Here is a 13,711-nt window from a genome sequence, read left to right as displayed (position 1 = left end):
ATTGATAGAGTTGACGTAGATAGGCTTTTCCATTGAGAGTGGGGAAGATTCAAACAAGAGGACATGAGTTGAGAGTTAAAGGGCAAAAGTTTAGGGGTAACATGAGGGGAACTTCTTTACTCAGAGAGTGGTAGCTGTGTGGAACGAGCTTCTAGCAGAAGTGGTTGAGGCAGGTTCGATGTTGTCATTTAAAGTTAAACTGGACAGCTATATGGACAGGAAAGGAATGGAGGGTTATGGGCTGAGTGCAGGTCGGTCGGACTAGGTGAGAGTAAGAGTTCGGCAGGGACTAGAAGGGCTGAGGTGGCCTGTTTCTGTGCTGTAATTGTTATATGGTTATATGTTATAAGAGCTAAAGCCTCAGCACTCTAACCCTGTTGATGGCCATTGTGCTTGCCCCTGTCTTTTTAAATTTGCTTTTGCTAATCAGCCCTAAATGCCAATTGGTTGCTGGTCAGAGCTCAAATAATCTCCGTGATCCGGCGCTGCTTTTTCTACTCTGACAGTGAACCTGGGTGAAATCTGCCCCCCCTTGCAAACTTCTGTTGTCCAGATTGGTCACCGGTTAGATCATCATAGTGTGGTGATCAAAACAGCAGAACATGCTCCCAAGTGTTACCTGTCCAAGATTTTGTACAATATGTTGTATTCAAATTCCATTGCAATAAATGGCAACACCCCGTTCATTTTCCTAGTTTGCTTGCATCACGTATTTGCCAATGTTTGGTCATTCATGTGCTCGAGGATCCAGGTTTTTTTGAACACCAGTGCCTTACTATCTCTCACAATTTTGAGAATACATTTTTCTTTCACAGTAAATGAATTGTCATTTTTCTACATAATACTCCCACTTACTTTGTCTGTATCTCTTTAACATCTCCCCGCATTCTCCTCACAACTCATATTGCCATCCATAACATTCAGCAAACTTGGATGTATTACCGTTGCTCCTCTCATCCAGATCATTGATTCAGAGTGTGAATACCTGATGGCACAACATTGATATCTGTGGCAGCCGCAGGTCACCGTCTCAACAAAGTAATCTGTTCAGATAGATTGATAGATCTTTTATTGATCCCAAAGGAAATTACAGTGTCACAGCAGCATTAAAAGTGCACAGATATACAAATATTAGAAGAAAAGTAAGAAAGAATTTTAAAAAAGTTACCTCAAACAATCTAACAGGAGAGGGTGGATCATGACTTCCCCAGCTATAGGTTGACTCATTATAGAGCTTAATCGCTGAGGGTAAGAATGACCTCATACAGCACTCTTTGGAGCAGCACAGGTGTTCTAGTCTCTTACTACAGTGTTCCTGTTTTCAGCCAAGGTGGCATGCAGTGGGTGAGAAACATCATCCAGAATTGCCAGGATCCTCTGTAGAGTCCTTTGTTCTACCACCGCCTCCAATGTGTCCAATTTGACTCCTATAACAGAGCCAGCCTTTCTGATCCGTTTGTTGAGCCTGTATGTTGATGCCATCGCCCCAGTACACCACTGCATAGAAGATTGTATTGGCAACAACAGACTGGTAGAACATGTGAAGGAGAAGTCTGCATACTCCAGAGGTCCTCAGTCTCCTCAGGAAGTAGAGGTGACTCTGGCCCTTCCTGTATATAGTCTCTCGCAATGCTTCTATTCTCTATTTTCTGTTCGATAACAAATCCTCAATCCATGCCAAATTTTACTCTAAAACTTTTCAGATATAGTGGAGAACAATGGGTCTCGAGTAAGTCATAGTCATACTTTATTGATCCTGGGGGAAAGTGGATTTTGTGAGGAATTAAAAGTTTCCTGTGCTCTTCTCAACGATGAGAGAAACAGAATTTGAATCAGGCTCATTATTGAAATGTTATATTGCGGCTGCAGTACAGTGCAAAGTCATAACAATGACTACAAAATACAAAGTAAATAAATAGTGTGAAAAGAAATAATGAGGTAGTGTTCAGGGACCATTCAGAAATCTGATAACTGTGGGGCAGAAGCGGTTTCTGAATCATTTAGTGGTGGTTTTCAGGCTCCTTGTTACTACTGTCTGGGAGAAAAGGCCATGTCCTGGATACTAATGGTCCTTAATGATGGATGCCTCCTCCTTGAGGCACTGCCTGTTGAAGATCCACTTGATGATGGGTAGGGCTATGCCGGTGATGAAGTTGGCTGGGTGTACAACCCTCCACAGACTTGTACGTTATCCTGCTGTTTATTGATTACAGCTTGGCGTTCAACACCATCATCGCCTCAGTACTAATGAACAAGCTTCAAAACCTGGGCCTTTGTACCTCCCTCTGCAACTGGATCCTTGACGGACTTAAAAGAACAGCACAGTCAGTGTGGATCAGTAATAGCATATTGTCCTCAACGACAGTTGACATGGGCATCTCAAGGATGTGTGCTTAGCTTATTGCTCTACTGTGTCTACACTTATGACTGTGTGGCTAAATAATATAAATTCACTGATGACAGCACTGTTGTTGGCAGAATCTCAGATGACAATCTCAGATGAATCTATGATGGCAGAATATAGTATTAATGGTAAGACTCTTGGCAGTGTGGAGAATCAGAGGGATCTTGGGGTCTGAGTCCATAGGACACTCAAAGCTGCTACACAGGTTGACTCTGTGGTTAAGAAGCCATACAGTGCATTGGCCTTCATCGATTGTGGGATTGAGTTTAAGAGCTGAGAGGTAATGTTACAGCTATATATGACCCTGGTCAGACCCCACTTGGAGTACTGTGCTCAGTTCTGGTGGCCTCACTATAGGAAGGATGTGGAAACCATAGAAAGGGTGCAGAGGAGGTTTACAAGGATGTTGCCTGTATTGGGGAACATGCCTTATGAGAATAGGTTGAGTGAACTCAGCCTTTTCTCCTTGGAGCAACGGAGGATGAGGGGTGACTTGATAGAGGTGTTCAAAATAATGAGAGGCATTGATCGTATGGATAGTCAGAGGCTTTTCCCCAGGGCTGAAATGGCTAGCACGAGAGGGCATTGTTTTAAGGTGCTTGGAAGTAGGTACAGAGGAGATGTCAGGGGTAAGTTTTTTACGCAGAGAGTGGTGAGCGCGTGGAATGGGCTGCCGGCAGCAGTGGTGGAGGTGGAAATGATAGGGTCTTTTAAGAGACTCCTGGATGGCTACATGGAGCTTAGAAAAATAGAGGGCTATGGGTAAAGCCTAGGTAGTTCTAAGGTAGGGACATGTTCGGCGCAGCTTTGTGGGCCGAAGGGCCTGTATTGCGCTGTATATTTTCTATGTTTCTACGACAATGAAGAGCGTGCAGGAATGATCTAGATCAGTAGATTGAGTGGTGTCGCAGAAACAATGTTTCAGTCAATGTCAGTAAGACCCAGGAATCGACTGTGAACTTCACGAAGGGGAAGACCGGCAAACACCCACTAGTTCTCATAAGACCATAAGAGATAGGAGCAAAATTAGGGCATTTGGCCCATCGAGTTTGCTCCACCATTTCATCATATCTGATCTATTTCCCTGTCAGCTTCAATCTCCTGCTTTCTCCCTGTAACCCTGTATCAAGAACCTGTCAACCTGTGCCTGAAATACACCCAGTGGCTTGGCCTTCACAGACACTGTGGTAGTGAATTCTACAGAGTGGAATTGTTGCCATGGAATTCCATTGACAATCCTCACTGAGCAGTGGAGAGGGCGAGCAGCTTCTGGTTCCTGGGCATCTACATCTCAGAGGATCCATCTTGGGCCCAACACATTAATGCATTCTCGAGGAAGGCATCTTTGCAGCTCTACTTTGTTCGGAGTTTGAGGAGATTTGTATTTCACCAAAGACTCTTGCAAGTTTCTACGGTGGACAGCATTCTGACTGGTTGCATCACAGCCTGGTATGGAGCCTCCAATGCACAGGATTGAAAGAGGCTACAGAGTGTTGTAGATGCAGCCAGTTCCATCATGGGCATAACCCTCCCTGACATTGAGGACATCTTCAAAAAGCGGTGTCTCAAGAAGGTGGCATCCATCGTTAAAGACCCTCACCTTCCAGGACATTTCCTCTTCATGTTATTTCATTGGGGAGGAGGTACAGGACCGTAAAGACCCACACTTAATGTCTTAAGAACGGCTTATTCTCTTCTGCCTTCAGATTTATGAATGGCCTATGAACATTAACACCAACTTCTTATTTGCCTTTTGAACTACTTATTTGCTTTGAAATTTTTATTTTTTGCACTCTACAGTTGCCACAAGCAACAAACTTTGCAATATATGTCTGTCCTAATAAACCTGATTCTGAGCTCATTGTGATCTTGTGCACTGGAGCCTCCATATCAGGCTGGGATATGATGTCATAATTCTGTCCACCGTACATCTGTAGAAATTTGTTAGAATCTTTAGTGATATACAAACTCCTGATGAAGTAGAGCCACTGACGTACAATCTATGTGATTGCACCAGTATGCTGGGCCCAGGGGAGATCATTGCAGATGTTGACACCCAGCAACAGGGGGCTGCTCACCTTTTCCACTGCTGATCCTCAATGAGGACGGGTGTGATTTCTCCTGATTTTCCCTTCCTGAGGTCCACCATCAGTTCCTTGGTCTTGTTGATGTTGAAAGCGACAGCACACAACCAGCCATTCTGTCTCATGCTTGTATGCCTCCTCGTTGCCATTCGAGATTTTACAAACAACAGTAAGTCTATGAATTTATAAATGGCATTTGAGCTGTGGTTAGTCACACAGTCATTTGTAGAGAGGAAGACCTAGAAATTAAACATGTTTAAGTGCAGTAAAGGAGGAAGGACAAACAGAACAAACGGACTCACAACACGCTGGAGGAACTCAGCAGGTCGGGCAGCATCCGTGGAAACGATCAGTCGACGTTTCGGGCTGGAACCCTTCGTCAGGACTGTAGAGGGAAGGGGCAGAGGCCTTATAAAGAGGCCTCCTCTACTGCCATGATGAGGCTAAACTCAGGTTGGAGAAGCAACACCTCATATACCGTCTGGGTAGTCTCCAGCCCCTTGGTATGAACATAGAATTCTCCAACTTCCGGTAATTCCCTCCCCATCCCTTTCCCTATCCCTATGTCACTCTGCCCCCTCCCCCAGCTGCCTATCACCTTCCTCATGGTTCCGCCTCCTCTTCCTACTACCCATTGTGTTTTCCCCTATTCTTTCTTCACCTTTTCTGCCCATTACCTCCCTGCCTCCCCTCCCCCACCCCTTTATCTTTCCCCTTACTGGTTTTTCACCTGGAACCTACCAGCCTTCTCCTTCCCACCCTCCCCCCACCTTCTTTATAGGGCCTCTGCCCCTTCCCTCTACAGTCCTGACAAAGGGTTCCAGCCCAAAACGTCGACTGATCGTTTCCATGGATGCTGCCCGACCTGCTGAGTTCCTCCAGCGTGTTGTGAGTGTTGCTATGATCCCAGCATCTGCAGATTATTTTGTGTAGAACAAAAGGACTGTCTGTAATGATGCATCATTCACAGATTATCCACGGATTATCTCTAATAACCTGAAGCCAGGATTGCTATGCCAGTAAATTGTGCAGGTCATCTCATTATTGGGTTCCCCCCCTTCCCCCTCTCTCCCCCACTCTCTCTCCCCCTCTCCCTCTCCCCACTCTCTCTCCCCCTCCCCCATCTCCTCCCCATATCTCCATCCCCCCCTATCACCCCTCTTACCCCTCAACTGTTAAACTGAAGACCTCTTTAATACATACTTCAGTATTGGTTTGGATTCTTTTTCAGGTGGTGTTAATATTTACAGGTTTATGACTTCTTTTTGAACAGTGAATGCCTGAATCTGACAGGGTATTGGAGTGCGGTAATATTGTGATCATATTTGCTGAGGGAGCTGTTTCCATTGTTTAAACAGTACATAGAGAAAATGGAAAAACACGACAGTTTGTTCTGAATGAATGAGGTCAAGCTGGAAAACTGACAGTATAGACCTGAACATTGTGTTCCATTGGCTAATTATAAGTAATATTTAATGCTTCATTGGACCAGAATTAAACGCAATTAAAACTCCTAACTTAAAAAACAGTAAATAATGGCTGGGAAAAAACCTCAGATACTGACTTGAATTGAATTGACTTGACTTTATTACTTACATCCTTCATATACATGAGTAAAAATCTTTACATTACGTCTCCGTCTAAATGTGCAATCTGGAATTTATAGTAATTTGTAATAACTAGTATGTACAACAGGATAGTCAATATAATATCAAAATACAGTTGTGTCAGCATGAATTGAGCAGTCTGATGTCCTGCTGGAAGAAGCTGTCCTGGAGCCTGTTGGTCCTGGCTTTTATGCTGCATAGTAGCATAGTTCCTGGATGGTAGCAACTGGAACAGTTTGTGGTTGGGATGACTTGAGTCTCCAATGATCCTTCGGGTCCTTTTTACACACCTGTCTTTGTAAATGTCCTGAATAGTGGGAAGTTCACATCTACAGATGTGCTGGGCTGTCCGCACCACTCTCTGCAGAGTCCTGCAATTGAGGGAGGTACAGTTCCCATACCAGGCTGTGATGCAGCAAGTCAAGATGCTCTAATTGTGCCCCTATAGAAAATTCTTAGGATCTGGGGGCCTACACCAAACTTCTTCAGTCGTCTAAGGTGAAAGATGTGCTGTCGTGCCTTTTTCACCACGCAGCTGGTATGTACAGACCACATGAGATCCTCAGTGATGCTTATGCCAAGGAACTTAAAGCTGTTCACCCTCTCAACCTCAAATTCATTGATATCTGTAGGGGTTAGCCTGTCTCTGTTTCTCCTGTAGTCCACCACCAGCTCCTTTGTTTTTGTGATATTGAGGGAGAGGTTATTTTCTTGACACCACTGTGTCAGGGTAATGACTTCTTCTCTGTAGGCTGTCTCATTGTTATTTGAGGATAGGCCTATCACTGTAGTATCATCAGCAAACTTAATTAGCAGATTGGAGCTGTGGGTGGCGACACAGTCATGGGTATACAGAGAGTAAAGGAGGGGGCTTAGGACACAGCCCTGAGGGGCATGATGTTGAATTAAAACTGCAGACAATCAGAAATTCAGAGTCACTCCTGCAGACTGAGTGCAAGTGTCCGCTATGCAATCACCTGATCTTTATTTGGTTTCTCTGGTATTGCAGACCTGAGCACAGAATTTTTTTTTGTTTCTATGAAAAACTTTATGTTGAGGCTAGATAAACAATGATCATGATAGAACTTCCAGAGTACATTAGGTAGAGTAATATAAGCAGAGTTAGATAGTTATGCAGTGGGAAAAATCTAGATTTTGCCCTAGTATGGTTGCATATCTGTCAGAACACAGTATATTGTCAGTCTGCAATTGCAAATAAACTACAAATTAATCATCAGCTAGATTGTGAAATCTTATGAAAATGAATTGCCCATTTTCTGTTGATGGATATGTTAATAATCCAGTAATACTTCAGCCCGGTGAATCCTGGGAAAAGTACGTTCATTTTAGTCAATATATTCTATATGAATTCAATACAAGATTAGAAGAAAATAACTTATGGCCTTGAATAGCATAAGAAGTGCTCTTATACAGGTACTGTTCTGAAGGGTAATGCATTTCAAGAAATTTGTTGCAGACATGAAAGCAACACAGGAATAATTAATACTGTGCTCAACATCCGCTCAGGGCATTACTCACTACTTTAAACCGTTTTATGAGATTAGCCCATTCAGTATTAAAGTAGGATTTCACTACCACTTTATACTCCACGTGGCAAGGTCTATTATTAACTCCTTCCCTATATAAAACAAATATTCTTTGCTTTCTCTCTCCCAATTCTTACTAAATCTTGAGTTTCTTTGCTTATGGGGCCTTAGCTTCCTATTGTTGCTAATAAATAAGCTTAAAGTGACTCGTGTTTTATTTTCCCTTCCCATCCCTGTGACATTACACTCAGCTTGTGCTTCTGTAAGCCAGCACGCACTGTGAATTGTATTAGGCATAGCAGTCTGCAGTGATTAGCTGAAGCTCCATAAGGTGCAGTGGTTTTGATTAACTGTAATTGTCATCATAACCCCCAACAATATCTGCTTAAATCTATTTTCATATTGTATTAAACTACTAATACTAAAATTTATAAATTGAGATCAGTAGGATTTGTATGGCCAGTTGTTCACTTTTAACAATGATAGTGAACTGATGAAATCAGAACCAATTTGCCTTTTTTCCAGAACTCTAAGAACACAAGACTTATGTTTATTTCACTCTGGGGATAAATTGGCTGTGATTTCAGAGGAAGCAGCAATTTCTAACTCTACAGGTTTTCCAATTCTGAGTGATTAATGTATCAGGATCATAATTAAGACATGTTACTGTTGTGATTCTTGCTTATTCCTTGCCAACTCCTGGAACATCTTTCTGTTCAGTGAAGATTTTTGTTTGCCATTTAATGGAGTATGTTAAATTATCTAGCATCTATTTATGATATATTTTAACTCCAAGGTAAAACAGGGAAGATTTTTAATATTAAAAGAAATATATAACATTTACAAAATAAATTGTAATAAATTTTAAAATAAATTAAAACAAGCTTTGTCCTGCATATTTTAAGTTATTGTATGTACATTCGTCTAAGTACTCAAAATGGTTAATTATTTTCTGAGGCTTTGTGTGCAATTCAGAACGTAAAAGCCCGTAGTTTAGAATTAAAGGTGATCTGTTAGAGACAATCTGAAACTTTGAATGGAAAGAATGACAGCAATGAGAAATGTTGAAAAAACCCTTAATGAATAGAGTTTCTGCTTCTAGTGCAATTGCATTTTTGGCATTGAACCTACAATTTTCAACTTCCTTTGCTTTCGCTCATCACTGCCTGATCATCTCTCTGTCTCTGAATTCCAGTCATACAACATAGAGGTAGGTCCTTTGGCCTAACTCGTCCACACTGACCAAGTTGTCCACTTGAGCTACTCCAATTTCAGTGTGTTTGGCCCATATCCGTCTCAGCCTTTACTATTCATGTTTCTGTCTTAGTGTCTTTTAAACATTGTAATTGTATCCGCTTATACAGTGTCTTTTGGCAGCTTGTTCTATCATCTTCAATCTATGCCCTTGAGTTTTTGATTCCCCTGCCACTGGAAAAAGATTGTGACCTTGTCTTTGCCATTCATGATTTTATAATCCTCTATAAGGTTACTCCTCAGCCTCCTATGTCCCAGCCTATCCAGTGTTTCCTTTTAGCTCATTTTTTAATAACACATATGCACCCAAAGTTTTGGAGCATTTGTGTATGCCTGTATATTTCAGCGCCTTTAACAGCAAAATAGTTCAAAAGAGCTTCACCGGATTGTTATCAAACAGAATTTTATGCCAACCAGGTAAGAACATGTTACAAAAGGTTGATCAAAGTGGCAAGAACATCTCACCGGAGCAAAGAGAGAAGCACTCACATTTATTGTCTTCTCAACGGAAGGAAAGAAAGAAAACAAAAATAATGATTTTCCTTCTTCAGATAAATCTAGTGTTGTTCCAAAATGATTTCTAAAGTATTTACAAAATACAGAAACAAAACTTTCTGATAATCTTACAGGAAATTTTTACCTTGTATTGGCTTGAAGTAATGCACATGATTATTCAGTGAAAAGTGTTGAAATCACAAAAGTAATTGTCTCCTTCAGAAAAATCAGCATCTTTAATTTTTTGGTGTGAAAATTAACCTGCCACATGTGTGTAATGGAAAATCAATTTGTCGTATGTGTGTTTTTATAGCCATTAAATCAAATGCGCAGTTGAATTTCAAAACTTCATTGGGTGTGGGAGGAATTCCCTCCTTGAAACCTTCAGTTAGAAAATGATTCTTTAGATCTGGGTGTATCTTGCCCTTTTAGTGTGTAATTCATTTCCTCCTTCTATACAGACTGGTGTTCCCTGGCGTGGGTTTGTTGCATTACCGTCAACCTATATTTCAACTTGGTGAAAGAAACCAGAACAGATCATCTCGCAGTGTGAGTGTTGAACAGGGTGTTTATTTTCTCTCTGGACTTTCTTTTAGAGATTAAAGTAATTTAAAAAGGACGGGTATGCAGAATTGTAATTTTTTCCTTATATGTACTAACCTTCTGAAAGTCTTGGTCCAAATATAAAAATACTGAAAGCAAACGTGCAGTGTAGCAAGCAGTTAAAAAGGCAAATGGCACACTGGCCTTCATTGGAAGAAACTTTGAGTAGAAGAACAAGGGTATCTTACTCCAGTTACAGTATGTTAGTAAGATCAGATCTGGAGTTTATGCTCAGTTTTCATCTACTGTTCTAAGAGTTAATATACTTGCCTTAGAGGGAGTGCAGCAAAGAGTCACGTGGCCACCCCTGTTTTTCTCAGTTTCTATGCAACATTAGCATCCAGGAATAGTGTAATGTCATAGTTACTTTCTCTGCTATAAATTTCTATGATTTATTTCCTTGAGTTATATGTGCTCATGGCTTGATGCAATACATTTTGCAATGTGCTCTTCCTGTTACAGAGTTTAAGTATTTAAGTAAGTTTAGTTACTGCTAGAAGATTTTAATATAGTTATCTTAACTTGTTTTGTAATAAGGGACATATTGCTGCCCAAACTTCCTTTACCCAATCCTCTCCAGCATGTACAGTACCTGTCCAAGCAGTTGTACGTATTTGGGAGCTATATCCCCAAATTATTACATTTGTTTCTACTTGCCTTATATCTCCCATCCACTTTTTAAAATATTGGTGGTTCTCTGTGTCACCCTCTGCTACTTTCCTTCTTGAAAAATCTGTCTTTCTTGCCCTCAGTCTTTGCCCTCACTCTGCACCATTAGTTTTCATTGCATGTCCTCCAGCTGACTGTCTAAATCCAGTGACCACCGACTTACCCACCCATATTCACAGCACCTTCTTTGACCTGCTACTATTGTCTTCATCACAATGGAAGTAATTTCTGATTGCTTAATTCATTTCCATTTCTGGCTGTGTTTTGCATAGCTCACTGGGAAAGAAAGGCTGATGAAATCATTTATAACTTTATCCTAACAGTGTCTTCAAGGGAACTTGTAGACTACTTTTAACCAAAGTTCAAAATAAATTTGTTATCAAAGTGCATGTATGTTACAATATACTGCCTTAAGATTTATTTTCTTGCAGGCACTTACTGCAGAAAAAAGAAATACAGTAGAATTTTATGAAAAACTATACATGAGCAGACAAAGACTGACAAAGACCAATGTGCAAAAGAAGACAAAACGGACAAATAAAAATAATACTGAGTACATAAGTCCTTGAACATGAGAATGTAGGTCATTGAATCAGTCCAGAGTCATGGGGAATGAAGTTCAGGAACCTGATGGTTGTAGGGTAATAATTTTTCTAAGACTGAAACTCTCCACTTGACATCTCTCTTCTTCCTCTTGCACACCATCCTCCTGTTCTCTTTCCAACATCAGTCTTTCTGCCTTTCCAGAATCTTTTCTTGGAAAGTGGTTATGTGATCCTGTCATTGAGTACTGGATTTATACAGCACAGTGAGCCACCTCTACAGCCCAACCCGTCCATGCCACCCAACTAGACCTAGTTGTCTACATTTGGTTTCTCTTCCTAAAATCCCTCCTTATCCATGTGCCTGTCCAGATGTCTTTAAAAATGTTGTAATTGTAACTACCAGTTCCTCCTGGCAGCTTGTCCTATATACAGACCATTTTGTGTGTGAAAAAGATGCCCTTCATGTCCCCTTTAAATCTTTCCTCTCTCACCTTAACATATGCCCTCTAATTTTGGACTTCCCTATCCTAAGTAAAAGACGGTGGCTATTCACTTTATGATTTTATAAACTGCCATAGAGTTATCCCTTAATCTCCTATGTTCTGGAAGAAACTCCTAGCCAATCCAGCCTCTCCTTATAACTCAAACCCTTCAGACCCAGTAGCACACTTATACCCTTTTTTTTAACATCCTCTCTAGTTTACCTTTAGTAGGGCAATAAAGCTATATGCATTAGAGCACCAAGGGTGGTCCTACCAACACCTTGTTAAACAATGTCCCAAATCTCATGTTAATGAGATTTAACAAAGTTAACGGACCAAAGTAAGGTTGCTGTTTGAAATCAATATTGCTTAGGTCATGGAAGGCTGAATGAAGAACATGGTGAATAGTTCTGCTCGTTTTTTTTAGTAGAGGGAAGCAGCTGTGCCTGGGCTGATGCTGCCCAGTTACTGGATATTTGAGCAATGATGTGAAAGGACTTGCAGCTGAATGATTCTGGTGGAACTAAAAACTGCATCAGTGATTAATTGTTAATGCGTCATTGCTGCTCACATGTTGTTAGTTTAGGTGCACCCTTTCCCCTTCCTGGGAGCTAGTTTGCTTTGTTTTGCAAGTGTCCTATAGTTTTGATTACAATAGAATATGGTAATGTTACAATTATATTTTTCAGCTCATTCGAGGTATTACTCTAGGCATTTCCATAACAATCAGAATATTAGAATTGCTGTCTGAAATTCAAAGGACTGCTACATTACATCTGTCCAGCAATTTTACATTGTGTAGAATACTTCTTGGGGAGCAAATAACTTTAAAAAAGATATTTATAACTTTCGAGATATTTAGCAGTATTACAACAGTGACTATATTTCAAGAAACTTTTATTAACTTTAATATACTTTAGGATAATATATTGGTTCAAAAGATCCCATTCAACTGCTAGTTGGTCTGTCTTTTCCTTTTTTTTTAGCCTTTCATTATCTGCACAGAAAAGATATCGCCTACATAGCAAACATGCTTGCTGGCAAAACAATTATACTATTATGGTCTGTCTACAGGATGCAAAATTTAACTAAGGAGCTTGTTATTTGTTTCCTGAGTTAATCTTTACAATTAACTCACATACTGTGATAAAACTGTCCAAGAAATACATGTAAAACTTGAGTAGATGAAGAGATTGTGGATACATTAGTAGTGATCATTCAAAAATCACTAGATTCTGGAATGGTTCCAGAGGACTGGAAAATCACAAATGTAACTCCACTCTTTAAGAAGGGAGGGAGGCCAAAGGTAAGCTTGTTAGCCTGACTTCAGTGATTGGCAATATATTAGAGTCTGTTATTAAGGATGAGGTTTTGGGGTACTTGGAGGCACACAATAAAATAGATGGCAAAAGGCTTAGTTTCCTTCAAGGGAAACCTTGCCGGACAAATCTTTTAGAATTCTTTGAGGAAATTACAAGCGGTATAGACAAAAGAAAATCAATGAATGTACTTTACTTGCATTTTAAGAGGCCTTTGACAAGGTATAGCACATGTAAAATGGTGGATGTTGTCTATATGGACGTCAGTAAGGCCTTTGACAAGGTTCCACACGGAAGGTTAGTTAGGAAGATTTAATCGTTAGGCATTAATATGGAAGTAGTAAAATGGATTCAGCAGTGGCTAGATAGGAGACGCCAGAGAGTAGTGGTGGATAACTGTGTGTCAGATTGGAGGACAGTGTGTAGCGGAGTGCCTCAGGGATCTGTACTGGGTCCAATGTTGTTTGTAATAATATATTAATGATCTGGATGATGGGGTGGTAAACTGGATTAGTAAGTATGCAGATGACAATAAGATAGGTGGTGTTGTGGATGATGAGGTAGGTTTTCAAAACTTGCAGAGAGATTTAGGACAGTTAAAAGAGTGGGCTGAAAGATGGCAGATGGAGTTTAATGCTGAAAAATGTGAGGTGCTACATTTTGGTAGAACTAATCAAAATAGGACATACATGGTAAATGGTA

The 13,711-nt window shown here is 40.6% G+C and overlaps 1 protein-coding gene across 2 annotated transcripts in view; it reads left to right on the top strand.

Annotated features, from left to right (window-relative positions):
* The window catches only part of LOC140199046 (cyclic AMP receptor-like protein A), a 187,240-nt gene that overhangs the window by 52,572 nt on the left and 120,957 nt on the right, over positions 1-13,711 (top strand). For both annotated transcript variants that reach the window (XM_072260476.1, XM_072260477.1), the window contains exon 6: positions 9,853-9,940. In XM_072260476.1, the coding sequence (XP_072116577.1) occupies positions 9,853-9,940 (88 nt within the window). The remainder of the gene's footprint in view (positions 1-9,852; positions 9,941-13,711) is intronic.

This window comes from Mobula birostris, chromosome 6 (genome assembly GCF_030028105.1).
Source record: "Mobula birostris isolate sMobBir1 chromosome 6, sMobBir1.hap1, whole genome shotgun sequence".
Lineage (NCBI taxonomy): Eukaryota > Metazoa > Chordata > Chondrichthyes > Myliobatiformes > Myliobatidae > Mobula > Mobula birostris.
This window is presented reverse-complemented; position numbering and strand designations above follow the sequence as displayed.